The 20,775-nt window shown below is 41.7% G+C and overlaps 1 protein-coding gene across 1 annotated transcript in view; it reads right to left on the bottom strand.

Annotated features, from left to right (window-relative positions):
- The window catches only part of GGT7 (gamma-glutamyltransferase 7), a 39,796-nt gene that overhangs the window by 17,494 nt on the left and 1,527 nt on the right, over positions 1 to 20,775 (bottom strand). Inside the window, exons 2-6 of the mRNA XM_081864702.1 lie at positions 8,093 to 8,319; positions 6,035 to 6,186; positions 1,999 to 2,116; positions 1,631 to 1,698; positions 1,303 to 1,376 (exon numbers count right to left, since the gene is read on the bottom strand). Of these exons, the coding sequence (XP_081720828.1) occupies positions 1,303 to 1,376; positions 1,631 to 1,698; positions 1,999 to 2,116; positions 6,035 to 6,186; positions 8,093 to 8,319 (639 nt within the window). The remainder of the gene's footprint in view (positions 1 to 1,302; positions 1,377 to 1,630; positions 1,699 to 1,998; positions 2,117 to 6,034; positions 6,187 to 8,092; positions 8,320 to 20,775) is intronic.

Genomic DNA, 20,775 nt, shown 5'->3' with positions numbered 1-20,775 from the left:
TACAGGAAAAAACATAATCTTTTAAAGGTAAAAGTACTGTATGTTGCTCTATGCTGCCTTCTGTTTAGCTGCATTTTGTGTGGTGGCAGTGTTTGGGATTCATCATTTTGCCTTATTATTATATTACTTTAAATGAGAAATGAATAGGCTGAAAAGAGTTTAAACATATATATTTGTGCATATGCATGAGTGATAAAGAGAATGGAAATATGTGTGTGAGAGTGAGAGATTTTAAGTATATGAGGGTCTCTGCTGTATCCTATATTGCAGGCTACTATGGTATGGTTCATAAATACATTTAGAAATAAGGGCTTTTCCCTGGTCCCAGATGACTGTAAGCAAACATTCCCCATCAGATTTTGCTACCATTGGATCAGGAAAGCAAATCATGGACCAGGTGCTGCCCAGACATTTTTGAGAACCGGACTGGCACAAGCAAATAATGTCTTCAGCCATTTTGTTTCTTAAAGCCCCCATATAAAAGCACCTGAAAACTACTTCAGTGAGGTGGAGCTTTATGGGGAGAAATGTAATGCTAGAACTTTTCTGTAGCATCCTTTCAGTCCAGTTGTGTGACATGACTCCACACTAGTGGTTGCCAAGGATGCTTCCAGACTGGCTATTTGGGGTTTGGATTCAATCACACACTGGCATCACATGGCACCCTAAATTGCACATCTGGAAAGCTGAGGTCACTACACAAGGAACCAGGGAGGGAAAGAATTGAGCACAAGATTCTTTGGGGCACTTCCACACAGTTGATATTTTCAGGTGGGATTCAATCACATCCTGGCAAATTCTCAGGTTGTACAATTATGGTTGACTGTGAGGTGTTGGGCAATAATCCTGCTTCCACAAAAAAATCAGCCTTTTGCAATGAGGGAAAGGGCACTGGAAAGTGTGGAGTGACACTTGCTTGGACACAATATTGTCTAGCCTTCCCACAGTCGGAATGAATACACTTTCAACAGCCAAAGTCATCAAATCTCCCAGCAAACAAATCAAGATTAATGTTCATTAAACAGATAACCTGGAAGCACCCTAAGAAAAGATGACATAGAAAAAGGTGGAAGGAGGAACACCTAGTACATTCCAGTTCTGAACATCATAGCTGAGAACGAACATTCATATTTTTCAATGGCACTTTAAAAAAAGAAAAAGAGGGGGGAAAGTATGCAGGTTTGGGCCTGTAGTCTCAGCCTGCAAAGTCTGAGGAATTTTGCATTTTCTAAGATCAAATCATGTGAGACAACGTGTACATACAACCTCGTTTTGCACCTTTTGTTCCATAAATGCACTCACCTAAATCATGTGTGACATTGAATCCATCCTGGGCCACATCTGCAGCAAGGCCCAACAACTGTCTCCATGGCAGTCTGGCAAACACAGAAACATGCATGACATGGCAGCTGGCAGATAGCTATATAACAGTTAAAGATTGCTGCATGTGTTGCAGGTGAGCTGTCTTTGAAAACGGAATAAATTGCCGTGTGATTGTAGCCCTTGAGTTCCTTACAGGAAAGGCAGGATATAAATGTAACAATAAATAGCACACCATTATTACATGCATGCATCAGTCCTCCAACTGGAGCTGAACAATAGAATGCCTGAGCAGAGAAAATGTTCATACCTCCCATAAGACTGATGTGCTTCATGAAGTCCTTTGATCATGCCTGGAACACCAACCAGAAGACCTGGCTGGATAAAAGGAGGAACAAAGGGAAGCGTAAAAAGAAAACCAAAAGTGCCAATTGCACTATTGAAGCCGAATCTCTCTTAAATAAATAACATTAAAATAAATAAATCTCCAGATGGAAAGCAAGAAGAGCAATGTATTGAGGAGATGAAAGTTTTTTAACAGTTGCAAGCCCTAATGGGCTATGGAAGAGGAAAGTGAGATTGAAGATACCAGAACAGGTAAGTTAAGGGAGAAGAAATTGAGATAGCTACCAACCAACTACCCCCCCCCCCCCGCAAACAACAGAGGCTCTCTCGCACCTTTGTTTCCCAAGCCTTCCTAAGGCTCTCTTCTTGGATGCTGAAAGGGGCCGTCTCTCGGAAATCAATCACCCGGCTCTCATTCTTCCTGATGTCATGGACCAGCATTACTCCTCCGCTGCAACAACAGAGTAATACCAGAGTGAAACACACATTGAAAATTGCTTCAGCAACTATGGAATGACTTCTTCCTAGGCTATGCTCCAGTACAAACCATTGCTACAGCATCTTAAAGTAAGCACAATTTTAAGCCTCAGCCCAGTATACCTGCAGGAGCATCTGTACCCCCATCGTTCAGCCCAGACACTGAAGTCCAGCTCTGAGGTCCTTCTGGCGGTTCCCTCATTGTGAGAAGTGAAGCTACAGGGAGGCAGGCAGAGGGCCTTCTTGGTAGTGGTGCACCCCATCAGATGTCAAAGAGTTAAACAACTACATGACTTTCTGGAGACATCTGAAGACAGCCCTGTATCAGGAAGTTTTTAATATCTGATGTTTTCTTGTATTTTTGCATTCTGTTGGAAGCTGCCCACAGTGGCTGGAGCAACCCAGTCAGATGGGCAGGGTACAAAGAAACAACTGTTCCATCATTACACTAAGCAGCTGCACTGTGTCCAGTTAAATAGTTCTGCTAGTGTAAAGCCTTTAAGCAGTGCAATGGAACTTCCCCACTGCAAAGCAAGCATCTTTTAAAGCAGTTTTCATTAAAATGGGGGAAGAGACGGGGGGTGGGGGTGGAGAGAGATCTGGGTCCCAGCACAAAAGATCTGGGGTTCAGTCCCCTGGCTACCCTCTAGCAACACCCCTCTTAATCTGTTTGTTAATCCTTTGTAACGGGTATTAGTGACAAAAAAAATTCAAGGACTTATTACACAGGTAAGTGGTGAGGCAGCCAACAATTAGGTGTGGGGAAACTTGAATCAATATTTTAAAAAGAACTATGGAGAGGCTGTTTTGAATGCAACTGCACAAGTCACATTAGGCAGTTTTGCCGAGAGAGGTACAAAAAGATTGTGTTTTATGCTCATGCCAAACAATTCAGATATCTTGTTTGCTGGGACCTGTTGGTATAAGCCTGGCAAAGGGTAGAATCATTGGGTTGTAGCCAACAAGTTTTACTCAGTAAACCCATTTAAATTAATAGACCTAAGTTAGACATGTTCATTAATTTCAGTAGGTCTACTCTGAGTAGGACTAGCCGTGAATGCAACCCATTCATTCAACCACAACATGATGTAGAAAGAAGCATTGTTGCTTTTTTAGAGGTTCTGTACCTTTAATAGGTGCTGGACAATGTTATCAGCTTCCCCAGTCTCTTCCTACTGAGAAAGCCCTTCCTCTCTGTGCAGCTGGTGGTGTAAATCAGTGCCTTGGCCTTAGGGGCTTTGTGTTCATCAGCAAGTCCATCACAAAACCAGGTGTGATGCCAGTATAGAATTGTAACCAAAGAACTTTGCCCTTCTGAACCATCTAGTTCCTCCCTCCAGCAGTACATATTTGTGTCGTCACTAGTTGTATAACCAAGGCATAAATCAATGATGCGGACATCCATCTCCACACCCAGTCACCAAAACAAAATCCTAACTTTGTGCCTGGGCGTTGTCAACTCAAGTAGACAACTATTTGTTGTGTGCTCATTGCAGACTGCTTTGCGTCAACTGTAGACCTGGGAAGTGACTTATCCCTGTCATTAATTTTAAAACCTGTTTCTTGATACTGGACCCTGAAATTTAAGGACCTTTTGAAATCTTTGGGCCACCTGGAATCGGATGAAACAAGTGTTTCTGCGAATAGGAAGTGCACTTCCCTTGTTGAGGAATCACCAGAGTTGGCCTGTATACTATAGCCAGAGGGCAGCAATTACAGTTCAGAGACTCTCATTTCCAGACCATCAACAAGAGCCAAATTTCAACACCTGTTCTTTTACACCTTCCTATAGGGGACTCCTTTGCAAGCTGTCTTGGGGGGGTCTCTTGAACGAAAAGTGGCATAGAAATAAAATGGAAAATCCATGCTTCACTGCTGAATCGGAATGAATGGCAAATGGGACTGTGGATGAGCTTAGTCTTTAAGACCCTCTTCCTTGCAATTGCTTTAATAGATTAACTCTGTTACCCCTCTGAATGTTGTTATACAGGTCAAGCTTTCATCAGAGTACTGTAACTGGGAAACATGCCTAACAAGCACTTCTCTACTTAAACTGTTGGTGTTCACCTGATACTTTAATCCCTATTTAAAACAGAGCAACTCTATGCATTAAATCAGCCAGTACTTAACCTTCAACTAGCCTTACCGTTGTGATAATTTTGGTTGCTGTTCTTTTTTGTTTTTGTTTTTTGTCTTACTCCTGAACATATGTTTTGATTAAGCAGCTTGGGTGGCAAACTAGGGTTTCCAGTTTCAACAAAGGTTTTCTCAAATCCCATCTGATGGGCTGTTATTGAGTGTCTCTGTTTATGTAATATGCTCAAGAACTTCCTGGTGTTCTGGCTATCAAAACACTTGAAATCTCTCTTGCATAAAACCTCTTTAAAACAAACATTCTGATGGCTGAAAGGAGGCCACAGCTATGGGCAGAGGGCCAGGTGTTGAGGAGGTAAAGGTTGATGAAATTTGCAGTTGAATCTGGCCTCTGGAGTGCAGAAACTCCCCTGGCTTAAATAAATGGCATGGATGAGCAAACTGTAACATGTTCCAGACGGACACATGCTTGTCTTTTGGAGGAAGATGCATGGCAGTCCTTCTATGGCGCTATACCCAACTGACCTCCAAAGCCACCTTCAGATTCACAGAAATCTATCTCTGATCGGCACAGCTTAGTATACCAGGAAGTACCAATAAAAACCTGACTGTGGAGATTATTTAATATATTATCATCCCAGGCCATTTTCCCAGGTAACCCTACCCTAAACTCAACATACATAGGACGCCTCTGCCCTATGATCTGTTAGAACAATGGGTTGATCCACACGCCCTTTTTACAAAGGCGTACCTAAGATCGGCCTCACTGACGGAAGCAAAGAATAGGTTGCCTCCTTTCAGTATAGAGCAGGATTGAGTAATCTTTTCCAGCCAAGCAGCCACATTCCCTTCTGGGCAACCTTCTAGGAGCCACATGTAAATGATAAGAAGAATCAAAGGCAAAACTGAGCAGAGCAGCAGGTGTGCACTTTACTTTTGTACAGTAAACTAGTTTATGTACAAATTCAGAGATTCCTCTCTATCCTTCATCCAGGCAAGCAAAGGCACTGTCAACATTCAAGGAACCATTCAAGCCAGGCAAAGACACTCAAGGAAGGTGCAGAGCAGGGGAGGGTATGTGGTGTGGCAAGATTCCTGAGGGCCAGATAGAGTGACTTGGGGGCCACATTTGGTCCTCAGACCTGAAGTTTCCCACCAGTGGCATGGAGTGGCCAGAGGTCACTCCCAGCACTCATTTTCTTCTGCAGTAGAAAGCAAATAGTGAAAGGAACTGGCAGCTGCCATTGCCTTTCACCAGCCATTGGAAGAAGGAATCGTGCTTCCTTTTCCCAGAGGACAATATAAACAACTGTGGGCACGATGTCACACATTTCCTCATTTAAGACGGCAATGTGTGAACCAGCTCTTGAAGCTTGCATTAATTATCATTCATTAGAACAGTTTATATGGCACAGTATCATTAGCGTACAGTTATTGGTTCAGTAGGGCACATTTACACAACTTCTTTCCTCCACAATCCACTGCGGAAGAGCCAGTCAAAACTTGCGGAAGGCTTCATTCAACTTTCAGGCTGCCACATGAGCCTGGATTTGCCACATGCAAATCTTAAAACCAGCATGGACTTCCTCACCACCACATCAGACAAATAAGGCCCATGTGAGAACAACAAGACCAATATCACCGTGGAGCATTTGCAAAGGTCGCTTCCCCAACAGTCGTAGGAGTTTGCCCAGCAATGGCAACAGAACTCTCTTTTCTGATGAGGGCCAGGAGGCTTCCTAGGGTGACACAAAAGGATGACAAATGATAAGCAAAGGAGATTGTGGCGAACACCTACCCACCAATGCCGGCCGTGTGAGGGTTGATGATTCCTGAGCATAAGGCTGAGGTGATGGCTGCATCCACGGAGGAGCCTTGCTTGTTCAATACCTCGATCCCCAGTGCTGTGCAGCGAGCAGCGTCGGTGACTACGGCACCTTGATGGAATATCTGTGGGAAGTCACATTATGAGACAAAAGCTTCATGTGCTGGGGACTAGGCAGGTCCAGAAAGGTCCAGCCTCCATCATGTGTTTATGTTAAAGAAAGGATGGGGCCCTCCAGACGTAGCTGGACACCCATTCCCATCAACCCAAGCCATCATGGCCAGTGATCAGAAATGATGGCCGCTGTGGTCCTACAACAGTTGGAGGGCAGTGCTTTTTTTTCTTTCTAAAAAATGTTTAGGGGTACTCTCATTTTCCTACTCATATTGAAATACTGCCCCTCAATGAGGCCAAACTTAGATTCACAAAATGTTTAGGGGCATGCGTCCCCCTGCATCCCCCCAGAAATAAAGCACTGCTGGAAGGTTTTTGTACCTGCTTTAATGCCCAAAGAGAGCAACTTACTTAGGACTTTAGATTGTTTTCACAGGTAATGCTGTTGACTGCTTTTGTCATGAATCATTACTGAGGAATCATTCAGATGGAGGCTGTATGTAGCAGATGGGTCATTCAGGTCATATCATAAACAAGTCACTGGCAACATTTTTTTGGGGGGGGGGAGGGGAAGCTTGTCAGTTTTTCCACAAGAAAGGTAAATCCAGATTAAATGGAGAGAGAAAAATAGGGAATGGCATTCTGATGCAGCACGGATCCCACAGTAACCACCTGTCTGGAAGAACCCCGAATATTAACTGAGATACAGGAAGCGAAAGAGGTTCTCTTCTGAATCGAATGCATGTTTTGAGCCACGAGGCTTCAGTGAGGAAAGAGAGCCAGTGTGGTGTAATGGATGTTAGACTATGATCAAAGATACCAATCGTATAGTGAAGAGACCATAGCTCAGTGATAGAACACATTAGTTGAATGCAGAAGGTCCAGATTCAGTCCCTAGCATCTCCAGAAGAAAGGATCAGGTGGTAAAGAACACGAAAGATCTCCACCAGGGACCTTGGAGACTTCCTGCCAGTCACAGGCCTAGATGGACAAATTGTCTGACCTGGTATAACACAACTTCCTCTGGTACTAGTTCAGCTCCCTGTTTATCCATGAAGCTCTTTAGCTTTTCTTGGGTCAGTCATAAAGATGGGATAAAAATATAGGTGAAAAGGTTTCAGCTCTAGTACAAAAGCATTAGATGTTGCCTCTGCAGGAGCAGGAACAACAGAGTTGCAGTGGGACCATTCCATCTTGCGTAGAATATGCCCAGTTACATTTAGGGCTTATCCACACTTGCCTTTCCTCTATGCTTTCCAGGCAGGGTCCACACTTTAAAGCTCTGTGTTCGGGTGCCTTTTTTTCTTCTTGCTCCAGAGCTTTCCCCACGAAAACACACTCTTTACAGCTGAATTGGCACAAACGGCAATCTGCGAAAAAGCTGTTTGTCGTACTTCAGCTTTAAAGGGTGGGTTTTCATGGGGAAAGCTCTGGGATGGGGAGAACACTTGTACACAGAGCTTTAAAGCACAGACCTGTGCCTAGAAAGAGCATGGCAAAAGGTAAGTGTGGATAAGCCCTTACATGCTTAGAGCAGCGCATGACAGAGAGGAACCCGCACTGGGAAAGTGAGGTTCCGATGTGCGGCTCACCCTTTGACAAATAGTGCATTCAAAGTGCTTCATGCTCATGGTGAGTTCGCAACACTGAACGCTGCTGGTAACTATAGTAACTATTACATTCACTATTATAAGCAAGTAGTTATGCAATCTGTGGTTGATCTTGAACTGACACAGTAAGAGAAGTGTGGCAGTTCCCAACACAGCACTTTGAATCCCGCTGCTACATGCAAGAATACATCATGATTAACTGTAGCAAGCAAAATTAGAAGCTACCATTATTCATGAAAGGCAGGTTCTTCCTACTTCAATGCAAGCTTCCCTATCAAGAGAAAAACAGTCAAATACCTCTTCTTACCTGTGGGTCTCCAAAGTAGATCTGCATGATTAAGGCCACCGTGACTCCTGTAGCAAACGTTAGGCAGGCGGTGATGATCACAGTCAGACCGTCCTGGCGACAGCTGCAGTCCCCAGAGAATGGGTCCTTGCTAGTCTCCCGGAGAGGCGAGATGTCCTGGCTACCCATTTCCGACGAAGATGAAGGCAGGCGCTGAAGGCGAGCTGATTTTAAGAAGGAATCTGGATCTTCATTCACAAAGGAGAGAAAAGCAACGGACACAGGAGTGAGATGCTGAAAAATACTAACTCAGAATCAAAATCATACACAAAGACACTCACTCACAAATACCTGTTCCTGCTCCAATGGTATTGTTTTTCTGCTCAGCCTGAGCATTCAGAAAGTTTTCTGGCTCTGGTTCCACTGTTATGGGATCACGTTACACATACTTCCCTTTAACTCTTGGAAGTTTAATGGCAGTATTAAATTATGAAGTGGGCCACTCTACACCTTGGAGACGACCAGTTTACCCATGCAGCTATGACTCATGGTCATTATTTCCACCCCACTTGTCATGCCTCCTTATGATACTGGGAGGGTCTACTTAGCATCAGGAAACATAGTAGTAGCTGCAGCGATGCCATTTCCCATTTCTTTAAGGAGACAGGGTATTCTCCACAAAAGTTAAAATACTGGTCTTTAATATTTACAAGATTAAACTGTGAGGAAGCACTTTGTACAGTATTAAGAACATTTGTCTTGGTACCTCATAATAACTATAGCTATGTTATCAATGCAAGAACGCAGGGGGTGTACACACAGCAGTTGGGAGTGGGTTTGATGCAACCCATGTGTGTATGTTTTTCACATCATCCGCATAACACCATCTTCATCCAAATGGCAAACCAAACTCCCCACCCCCACCCCATTTAATCCAATTTTTCAAATTTGTGGATAATCCAGTAAGGGGAAAGATCCAACATAATGATATGGGTTAGAGGGCAAACAGGGATCCCGCAGATCTTCCCTTGGGAGAAGGGAAGGAGTTGCTTAGCAAGAGGTTTTCTGGGAAGGAGAAATAGGAAATAAGTCAATGTGGGGCCTAAAGGTCAGAACCATCTTGGCAGGCTGGCTGAAGGCAGGCTGGGACAGAGACAGAGAGGTCTTAGAATCTGATGCTACGCTGCTGTGTGGAAAAAGCCTTCCTTGAGATGCGACGCTCTGAACTCTCTCCAAAGTAGACCCAGGTGACAATGTGTGCACAATAAACCATATTTTTTAGAAAACACACACACAACAGTCTCAGCTGCGCCTTGAATCCCAGCAAACTCGCCAACCCTAGGTGAGCACCTGGAACACCCTGCAATCTTGCTACCGCTTGGAAAGATTGGGGCTGGCATGCAACCTTGGTAATAATAAAATTGTGTGTGGATACACTGAAGTACATTATTTTGGTGGGTTGGGGTTTTTGTTTTTTAAAACATGCATGGCAATGTTTCACTGGGTGCTGTCTATTGCCACACACCATTACTTCCGTTTGCTGATCTCCTGAGCAAAACATGGCCATTGTGCTTCCATCAGCTCAAAGGAAAGAATGCAGCATGCCTATTTACACTGGCTATCGCTTAAAAAACCCCCAAAAACCTCTCCTCAAAAGGCAGCTCTTTCCACCTTGCCTTGGCTGTGTGTGCTTGTGTGTGAAACATAATGTTTCTACTCTTCTCTAAGCCACACCACAGATTTCTGTGTTGGGTGGAGTAGGGAGTTCCGGAGATCGAAGGCACCTATGTCTCCACCTGCCTTAGAAATACACAGAGGTGTTTATGGCAGGCTCTGATGTTATTGCTCAAAGCTCTTCCCTCCAGAGGGAGTGGCAGAAGGAACTGCAAATCAGCTCACAAGATGGGTAATGGCAAAGATGTGAAGCCATGGAAGAAGCAGTCCTTCCATCGATCCACAGAGTGCTCCGGTCCCTGTCCATTCAAGACATTGTCCAGGTCTGAGGTTCTTGCCTTCAGAGAGGAGGAGGCAGAAGGAGCTACAGATCAGCACTGGATAGCTCAGTTGGTTAGAGTCTAGTGCTGATAACGCCAAGGTTGCAGGTTCCATCCCTGTCTGGGACAGCTATATAATTCTGCATTGCAGAGGGTTGGACTAGATTGTCGTCAGGGTCCCATTCAACTCTACAACTAGACTGCAACAACCACAGAAGCATCCCATTTGATGATCAGCATAGTATTTTGGTCTTTGTCAGTTGATGGTTCCCTCTGACCTTTTCAGTAAAGAAAGTGACAGGAAAATTGCACAGGTTTCTGTCAGATGGACCTGTGAGTTGGATCCAGTCCTTTGTTTCATGTCCCATTTATAATCACATAAAGTCCATAATACAGGGAGATTATTTTGGAAGGTCCTTTTTGGGGGGTTAGACAGCACAGACAAAATGGCAGGCTCATGCTTGTAACCAAATGATAACATTATTATTATCATTATTAAAACATTTAATGAAATGCTTTTCCACTGAGGTATACATGCTCTTTATCACAGCCTACAGAAACTCATCATGTGTTTCTTACATGGCTATGGGCATGCCCACACTTCCTCTTCTCCCACTGCTTTCCCCCAGGAAAACTGTTGATAGAAATTTGTTACAATTCAGCAGTAAACAGTGGGTGGGACAAATGAAAATCCTCTCAGACCCCCATGCTTTCTAGGCACAGGACAAGTGAAAGCGTGGGCACGCCCTGAGAAACACAAAGATTACTGTATTGACAACCATGTGAAATGGAGAACCAAAGCCCATTTTGGTGGACTGGAAATTTCCTTATCCTACATAGTTACCTAGCAGGAAAGAGTATAGAAAGTTCGGCATGTGTTAGGAAGACATCTGTGCTTCTCAGAACGTGAATTTGTGGGCATGCAATGTGTCTGCGCACCTGCTTCCATGCTCTCAGTTTGGCTCTTTTTCAGAAGCATGGGAAATCACCTATGGGAGAAGCCAAATGCCATTTATTCCCAGTTAATCCCATGCTAATACCACTGAAGTGATTTGGGGCTAAAGAAGACAGACTAACGTCTTCTAAACTCTTAGCTTGAACCTTGTAAGTCCTGACACTAGATCTTCATGCAAAATAAGGCAAACTTAGGCAATTTACTGCCTCAGGATATTATGCTATTCCCCATTTACACCGAGATTATGTGCTGAGGTGCCGTGTGTATCAGCAGAACACACGTAAGCCCAGCCCACCCCGTTCTGCCCCTGTCTTGCCCATTTGCACTGCTGAAAATGGTACGCTTGTCAGCAATTACATGTGTGCCAGTCACATACAAATGGGGAGGTGCCAGTACTGCTTTTGGGCGTAAAGGACACCGAAGTGGTGATCAGCAAATTAATACAAAAGAACTAAATAATAAAAGTACAATAAGTAATTCAAAACAATACAAAACTACAAAGCACCCACCAGTCACATTGGATATTCATGCTCTCGCCACAGACACAACTTGCCAGCATTGCACCTCTCACTTGGAAGCCAAGTTAACTCCTATCCTCCCGTCAGCTGCACCAAACTTTCACCAAGGAGCAAGCACACTCAATTACCTGTGAGGAGCACCATCCCCTTTGTCATGCTCCAAAAGAAAGACCCCCTTGGTGTCTCCCCCTTCAGGACCACCCTAACAGGGCTGGCTACTGGCAGTGACCCATCTTCAATGGCAGCCACAATATAAACAGGCTCACTGCTCCCCACTCCCAACAAACCAGCTGTGGTAGTGGCAAAGTTCTTGTTCTTCATGGGCTGGGCTAGATGGCCAGGCCTTCTGGCTCCTCCAATATGCTATTTTCCAGATACAGGGGAAAGACGGCCACATCTTAGCCAGCAGCAGTCTTGCAACTTCTACCTCTCTCCTCCTGCTGTGATTGTCCTAGCTTTTTTTATATATATATAATTTTTATTGTTATACATTTTATAAGTTTCCATCCAATTATTCGTTTTATCCCGCATACAACAAATCATAGTTATTTTTTGACTTCCTTCAGCGTCTCTGACAATCATCCGTGGTTATACCTTTAGTACACATTCCCTTCTTTCGTATTGCCATTTTTCCTCCTTACTCCTATTATTTCTAATAAACAATACTTATTTTCTTTTTTTACAGTGCCTCTTTAAATCCCACTAGCGTTGTATTCACACCACATATATTTTTCAGATAATCCACAAATTTCCCCCAGTCTTCGATGAACTTTTGGTCTTTAGTATATCTAATTTTCCCAGTTAATTTATCCAGTTCTGCATAGTCTATCATTTTTAGTCTCCATTCTTCTATCGTCGGTATTTCCTCTTGTTTCCACTTCTGGGCCAACAGGATTCTGGCTGCCGTTACCGCATACTGGAAAAGCTTACAGTCCTTTCTTCTGATGTCCTTTCCTACCATACCTAAGAGAAAAGCTTTGGGTTTTTTCACAAAAGTATATCTTAACATTTTTTTCAACTCATTATATATCATTTCCCAAAAACTTTTCACTTTCTTACATTCCCACCACTGATGAAAGAATGTCCCTTCCTTGTCTTTACACTTCCAACATTTGTTATCAACCTTATACATCTTTGCTAATTTTACAGGTGTCATATACCATCTATAAAACATTTTCATCACATTCTCCCTCAGTGTTGTACATGCCGTAAATTTTAAATGCTCTTTCCACAGTTTTTCCCAATCCTCAAATTGAATATTGTACCCAAAATCCTTTGCCCACTGTATAATTACCGATTTAACCTCTTCATCTTTCGTATTCCAATCCAGCAGTATCTTATACATTTTTGACAGAGTTTTATACTCATTATTTATAATGTCCTTTTGGAAACTTGATTCTTTTTCCACATAACCCTTTTCCTTCAGATCTTTTTTAAATATTTCATTTACTTGGTAGTGGTGCAACCAATCATAAACTAAGTCTTTAACTTGTTCATATGGCTTCAATTTCCATTTTCCTCCCTCATTAGTTATCAGTTCCCCATAGGTGGCCCATTTGTTTCTCATATTAGTCTTCTTCACACTTATTACCTCTAACGGGGACAGCCAGTGTGGAACTTTTGGTTCCAGTATATTTTTGTATCTCTCCCAAACCTCTATTAGTGAACCCCTGAAGATGTGGTTTCCAAATCCTTTGTGAACCCTCTTTTTGTCACACCAAAGGTACGCGTGCCACCCAAATCTGTTATCAAATCCTTCTAGATCTAATAATTCATTATTTTCTAACTTTATCCATTCTTTTAACCAACATAGACAGGCTGCTTCATAGTACAATCTCATATCTGGCAGGGCAAAGCCTCCTCTTTCTTTTACATCCGTCAGTAATTTAAATTTTATTCTAGGCTTCTTCCCCTGCCAGATATACCTTGAAATCACTTTTTGCCATTCTTTAAAAATTCCTATACCCTTTAGTATGGGTATGGTCTGAAATAGAAATAACATCTTTGGTAGCACCGTCATTTTTATCGTAGAAATTCCTCCCCAAAATGATAATTTCATTCTGGCCCACACCTCCAGATCCTTCTTTATTCCCTTCCAAACCGGGATGTAATTGTTTTGGTATAAATCAATATTCTTGGCTGTTACCCAAATTCCCAAATATTTAACCTTTTTCACCACCTCTATCTCTGTTCGTTGTTGCATTAATTCAATCATATTTTGATCCATATTTTTTACAATCATTTTTGTCTTTCTTTTGTTCAGTCTGAATCCTGCCACCGTACCAAATTGGTCCATCTCAACCAATACCTCCTCTATACTTTCTGTTGGTTCTTCCATAGTCAGTACCAAATCGTCGGCAAAGGCTTTAACTTTGTACTCATTTTGACCTACTGTTAGCCCCTTTATTTGCTTGTTTTGTCTAATTGCATTTAAGAAGACTTCCAGAACCGTTATAAATAACAATGGCGATAGTGGACAACCTTGTCTTGTTCCTTTAGATATTTTTATGTCTTCAGTAATAACATTCTTCACTATTAATTTTGCTCTCTGTTCTGTATAGATTGCCTTTATGCCATTGAAAAACTCTTGTCCGACCTCCATATGTTCTAAATTTTTCAACATAAATTCCCAAATTATATTGTCGAAGGCCTTTTCTGCATCCACAAACATTAGAGTCGCTGGTTTATCACACCTATCAGACAGATATTCTATGGCATTAATTATATTTCTTATGTTATCTCTCAGTTGTCTGCCTGGTAGGAAACCTGCTTGGTCTTTGTGAATAATCTTTGTTAATATCTTTTTCAATCTCTTCGCTAGGATTCCTGCAAAGATCTTATAGTCTGTATTCAGAAGTGAGATAGGCCTGTAGTTTTTAACTTGTGTTAAATCAGAGTCTTGTTTTGGGATTAATGTTATATATGCTTCTTTCCACGTTTCTGGAATGTCTCTTTCTTTTAAGATATTGTTCATAACGGCGGTCAGTGGGGTCATCAGCACCTCTTTCATTTCTTTATAATAACTAGATGTAAACCCGTCCGGGCCTGGGGCTTTCCCTCTTTTTAATTCCTTTATCGCTTCTTTTACTTCTTCTTTTTCTATTGGGGCATTCAGCTGGTCTTTTTGGTCTGTCGGGATCTTTTGCACCATTTTCTCTCTTAGATATCTTTCTATTTTCTTCTTACTGTTCCTTTCTTTATTTTTATATAATTGCTTATAAAAGTCCAAGAATCCTTTTCTTATTTCTTTCGGGTCGGCTGTCTCTTCTCCATTTATCTTAATTTTGCTAATTGTATTCTGCTCCTTTCTTTTTTTCAGTTGCCACGCAAGCCATTTTCCTGATTTATTTGCTGATTCAAAATTTTTCTGTCTTAACCTTTTAATGTTCCACTCGACTTCTTTATTTATTATCATCGCAAATTGTGTTTGTAAAGTCTTTATTTCCTGCTTTATTTTCAAATTGTTGGGTTTTTTAATCAGTTTTTGCTCATAGTCCATGATCTGTCTTGAGATTTCTTTTATCCTTTTTTCCTTATTGTTTTTCTTCAATGCATTCTGTTGAATCAGTAAACCTCTCATTACTGCTTTGCTTGCGTCCCAAACAATACTCATTTTGGTACCTTTGTCCACATTATCCATAAAGTATTCCGATAGTTTCTTTTGCACTTTTTCGACCATCTTCTGATCGTCCCACAAGTTATCATTCAGTCGCCACCGAAATGATCTCTCTTCAAAGCCTTTTAACTCCAGTTCTATGGGATTGTGATCTGAGATCACTCTGGCTTGTATTTCAATTTGTTGGATTCTTGATGTTAGTTCGTTCGAAACCCATATTTGATCTATTCTTGACATTGACTGATTCGGTTCTGAATAGTGAGTAAATTGCTTCTCCAAGGGGTGCCTAAGTCTCCAGATATCAATCAAGTTACAGTTCTTCATCATCGTAAAAAAAGTCTTAGGCAATTTCCCTTCTTTGTTCTTTGCCTCTCTTAATCTATCCATTTCCAATTATACCACACCATTCATATCTCCCATTATTACAATTTTTTGGTCCATGTACTCAAATAGTTTTTCCTCCAGTGATCTATAGAAATCAGTCTTATTTCCATTTGGTGCGTAGATCCCGACAATTATTAATTTCTCGCCTTGCCATTTAATTTGGACAGCTATGATTCTCCCCTCTTCATCTTTGAATAGTTGATTGTCCTAGCTTAGATGGCTTTTACAAAGGGCTTAGGCAAAAGCTTCTGTGGAATTGATATATCAATAACTATTTGCAAAGGCAGCTAAAATGGAAGCTGTGTATTCAGAGGCAGTATAAATTCCTACATCAGGAAGCTGGTTGTGTTCACCACATCATTCAAACTGGTTATGCAGTCTCCTTTTTGCTGTGTACAAATTATATATTGACTGCATATTTGGAGCACAGTCTTTCCCTCAAAGAATGCTGGGTGCTGTAGTTTAGCCTTCACAGAGTTACAATTCCCAATAGTCCTTAATAAACTACAGTGCCCAGAATTCTTTGAGGGAGGGAACATGCTTCGAATGTGCTTTAATGGTATAGTGTGTCTTACGTTATCCATGTGGACATGGATCCATGAGGGATAGAGACCTCAAAGCATGTGGATTGGAGTGATCAAAGGTGAATTGCAGGAGTGCACCTGATCCCTTAAAACTCCCAAGATTCCTGCATTGCAAGGGGTTGGACTAAATGACCCTTGGGTCCCTTCCAACTCTTTGTTGTTGTTGCTGTTTAGTCGTTTAGTCGTGTCCGACTCTTCGTGACCCCATGGGCCAGAGCACGCCAGGCACTCCTGTCTTCCACTGCCTCCTGCAGTTTGGTCAGACTCATGTTTGTAGCTTCGAGAACACTATCCAACCATCTCGTCCTCTGTCGTCCCCTTCTCCTTGTGCCCTCAATCTTTCCCAACATCAGCATCTTTTCCAGGGAGTCTTCTCTTCTCATGAGGTGGCCAAAGTATTGGAGCCTCAGCTTCACGATCTGTCCTTCCAGTGAGAACTCAGGGCTGATTTCCTTAAGAATGGATAGGATTGATCTTCTTGCAGTCCATGCGACTCTCAAGAGTCTCCTCCAGCACCATAATTCAAAAGAATCAATTCTTCAGCCATCAGCCTTCTTTATGGTCCAGCTCTCACTTCCATACATCACTACTGGGAAAACCATAGCTTTAACTATACGGACCTTTGTTGGCAAGGAGATGTCTCTGCTTTTGATTCTATTATTCAACTTGCCCAGACATAGCCATGCACTGTCAATTCCATCCCTGCACCCGCTTCCTTTTATTTTAAAGCCTCCCAAACATGAGTTGAGATACATAAAAGGTCATCTTTAAGCATCTGTGCAGATTTTTTTTAATCCAGTAATGTAAATTTACCCAACACTTGGCTGCACCAGAGCCAGTGATGCATTGTTTTATAGAATGAAATTAGTGTTACACAATAGGGGGCAGGAAGAAAGTGAAATTAATGTTGCATGCAAATGTATTTCAATGTAACAGTGATATACTTTTACTCTGTTCTCTTGACAGCCCCTGCTTGACGCCACAACAGGCAATGGTGTTAAATATGTCACAAACGCCGCCGCTCTCATTTCAAGCAATAGTTTGATGCTTGAATATGGGTTTATCTACAATAAATGTATATACATACAATGTGCGCACACACAATTTCTTTTGAGCCTTAAATCATCAAATGCTGTTTGTGTGCCACAATTTACTGTTGAGAAATCAAGTAAGCTGTGTCCTAAAGGTATGTCTGTAAATTAAGTGTATACCTGAAGGAGCGTCTCCACCCCCATCATTCAGCCCGGACACTGAGGTCCAGCTCTGAGGGCCTTCTGGCAGTTCCCTCATTCCGAAAAGCAAAGCTACAGGGAACCAGGCAGAGGGCCTTCTCGGTAGTGGCGCCCGCCCTGTGGAACGCCCTCCCATCAGATGTCAAAGAGATAAACAACATATAGAAGACATCTGAAGGCAGCCCTGTTTAGGGAAGTTTTTAATATTTAATGCTGTATTGTTTTTAACACTCGATTGGGAGCTGTCCAGAGTGGCTGGGGAAACTCAAGCCAGATGGGTGGAGTATAAATAAATTATTATTATTATTATTATTATCATCATCATTATTATCATTATTATTATTATTATTATTATTATTATTGCTTATGAATGGGCATAACCAAATTGTGACTTTTTTCATGCTGTGAAGAGGTACAGTATCTACCAGCCTGGCATGTTGTAGCAGTTGGTGTGATGGGATGGCACTTCTCACCTGACCTCTGGTTAGTTGCATTGCTGCTACTTACTAGGAGATAGAGGGGGAGTTGGCAGCAAGGTCAACATAGTGCAAACGTACTGTGGCAGAAGTACCAGATTGACTGTGTTTGATGCATTTGCAACAGTCCAGCCTCACTGCTGCCTTGACTTCCTCCCCTATAAGCAGCAACATAACCAAACACAGGTCAGGTGAGTAGCAGCAGTCCACCACACTGTTCACTGCTGCTAAGAAGTAGTCATTTTCTCTGAGGATTCAATCCTACACACACTTACCTGGGAGTAAGTGCCATTGAACTCAATGGAACTTATCGTGATGTGAATCACAGGATTATACTATTAATATATTACACTGTTTGGTCCATGACATCCACTGCTGTCGGAATGAAAAAGTATTCCTAAAGCTCCTATGTGCTTGGGGTGGGGGTGGGGCTTGACATCCAAACCAGTAATATATATTCTATTTCCCTAAATTTCCTCTTTATATGTAAAATTTATCACTCCAGTTGAGGGGTGTGAACGAGCTGCTCCTGCCAAACAGGTCGTCAGAGTACTGTCAGCTGACAGTGCTGAGCAGGTGTTCCTCTCCCTGCCCACTGAGTCAGGGAGAAGAGTGCCATCTCATCCCTCCAATCAGGATAATACAGGAAACTCTGTCCCAGCCCTTGCGATGACCACCAGTGCAGGCAAGTAATGGGATCAACCCTGTTTCCTCCCAAATCAGCCCATACTTATTTGCTTCTTTCAAAGTCACTATCAACAAGAGACATTATGGCCTAAGTGAAACACACCCAACTTTAACCCATCTCTGCTAAATAAAGATTTGTGTTTCCCTTCTGTTAAAAAGGGGGTGGTATTCAACTACTACTGAGAGCAGACCCACTAAAATTAATGGACCTAAGTTAGGAATAGCCATTAATTTGAATGGGTCTACTCTGAGTTGGTTGAACACACCCCAAATATTCTACTTAATAAAACGATACGGTAACTCAGCCTCAAACTAATCTTTCTATGTATCCTTGGGGAAAACCACTTCCAACTGCATTTCATTTATAACAGAAGATAACATTTACTGCTTACATCCCCTCCTTCTCAATATAAAACAAATGCCTGAGAATGTGTTTTGATATCCCACTGCATGGCAATCAATTGTTAGTGATACAAAATAGTATCACCATGCTATTGGTGTAGCAGAAAACGTAGAAGTTATATTGTACACTGCAACTTCACGGCCAATACTTACAACTTTGTTGACATACACATGTATGTATATGTGTGTGTGTGCGCGCGCACACACATATATAACATTAATATATAAATGTTGCTGAATTACAATGCCTATAACCCCTGCCCTCTGCCCACACTTTCTGGAGCTAATAGGATTTGTAGTTCAGCAATATCTGGAGAACCAAAACAAACATAAACTGTGATAAAAGGTATATCTGGTGCTTCATGCTTGGAGGCTACCATTGGCAGGGAAGCTCAATGTCTGGCAGCATATTTAAACATGCATAAGGGAGACAAAAAATGAGGACTAGATCCCAACAGAGAAACAAAATATAGATCAACACAAATGCAACTTTGTCTATGAATTATAATGATTACTGAGATAAATTATGTTGAGGAGCTTTGAACATTTGAAATGCACAATATGAGCAAAAAAAAGTATTATAATGAATAACTAATAACTAATTCTATTAGTGAAATGCAAAGGTTTTATAGGCATAGATCATTTTATTAATATTTATGCAGAGGGACAGAAATAGCCCAAATATTTATTTAAAACTTTTTTTTTTGCAGTTGTTGTATTTTCCTGCCAGCTACTAGTTTTGAGAGCTTGGAAGAACCCATCATGTAAAAGTGTCATGCTGGGCACAGAGGTTTGTAAAGATACTGGCAACAGATACCAGTTAGGAGAGTCAGTAGTTTAATGCACTGACAAACAATGAAACAAAATTCAAATGAGGAAACACTCAGGATTCTAACCAATGAATACATATGCATCTGAAAAGAGAATCAATAAACGATTGACATATAATCATGGGGGTGCCAAACTGAAACGTTTATTTAGAGTTTGCAAATTTCAGAAGCTTGGAGTGAGCAGACCAAATGGAAATGAAAAATATGAAAACACAAGAGTGGTGGTGAGTCAGGATGGGACAATGAAATAAAAGTGAAGCACTTCTTTTACATATCGGTTTCAGTGTTCTGAATCTTCCAAGAGATCCTTCATATGCTAGAAAGGGGGGGGGAGCCTGCTGCTTCCCTCCCCCCTTTGCTTCTATTTTAAAGTGGAGATCAATAATTTTGTCTAGTAATGCAAGACCTGTAAAAGTCCAAAAGAGTATTAGACTCCCAAGTCTCATTCAAGGAAAGATTTGTGTGTCTCACTTTCCACATTATAGTAGAGGTAGAGAAAGAAAAGCGCATGGTTCATGCTTTTGCTTTTACTACGTCATTGCTACACATGAAGCAACTCATAGCGAAAGGAAGTGGCGAAAACATCAAAACACTTATCTGAACTACTGGGGATCTGTATCAGAACCAATGAGTTCTGTTGACTTACCTCAGCATGTTTTAGATGGCATGTCTCTACAGATTCATATCAACATATTGGCTTTTTCATTCATTTTTAAATTGTTGAATTAGTGATTTGAATCCTCTAACATGTGTCCCAACTGAGGATTTCTCACAATGAGATGAGTCCGTAAGTTCACTGCAGGAGGATGTACCAAATTACAAATCTGATACCTGTTAGGTCATTCAAAAATCTGGTTACAAAAAATATGCCAAGTATGGATCTTTCTTGCTTTCCTCTTGTGAGTTATCACCAGTATCTGAGATTCACAGTAGTTATCTCTGTAACATGGAGGTTCTATTTGGCTATTCTGACCTATCCACCATAAGTCTGTTTAAACTTTTTTAGAAAGCAATATAAGCTGATGG

Source organism: Podarcis erhardii, assembly GCF_964252035.2.
Source record: "Podarcis erhardii genome assembly, chromosome: 6".
Classification (NCBI taxonomy): domain Eukaryota; kingdom Metazoa; phylum Chordata; class Lepidosauria; order Squamata; family Lacertidae; genus Podarcis; species Podarcis erhardii.
The sequence above is the reverse complement of the archived record's forward strand: the minus strand, read 5'-3'. Positions and strand labels throughout refer to the sequence as shown.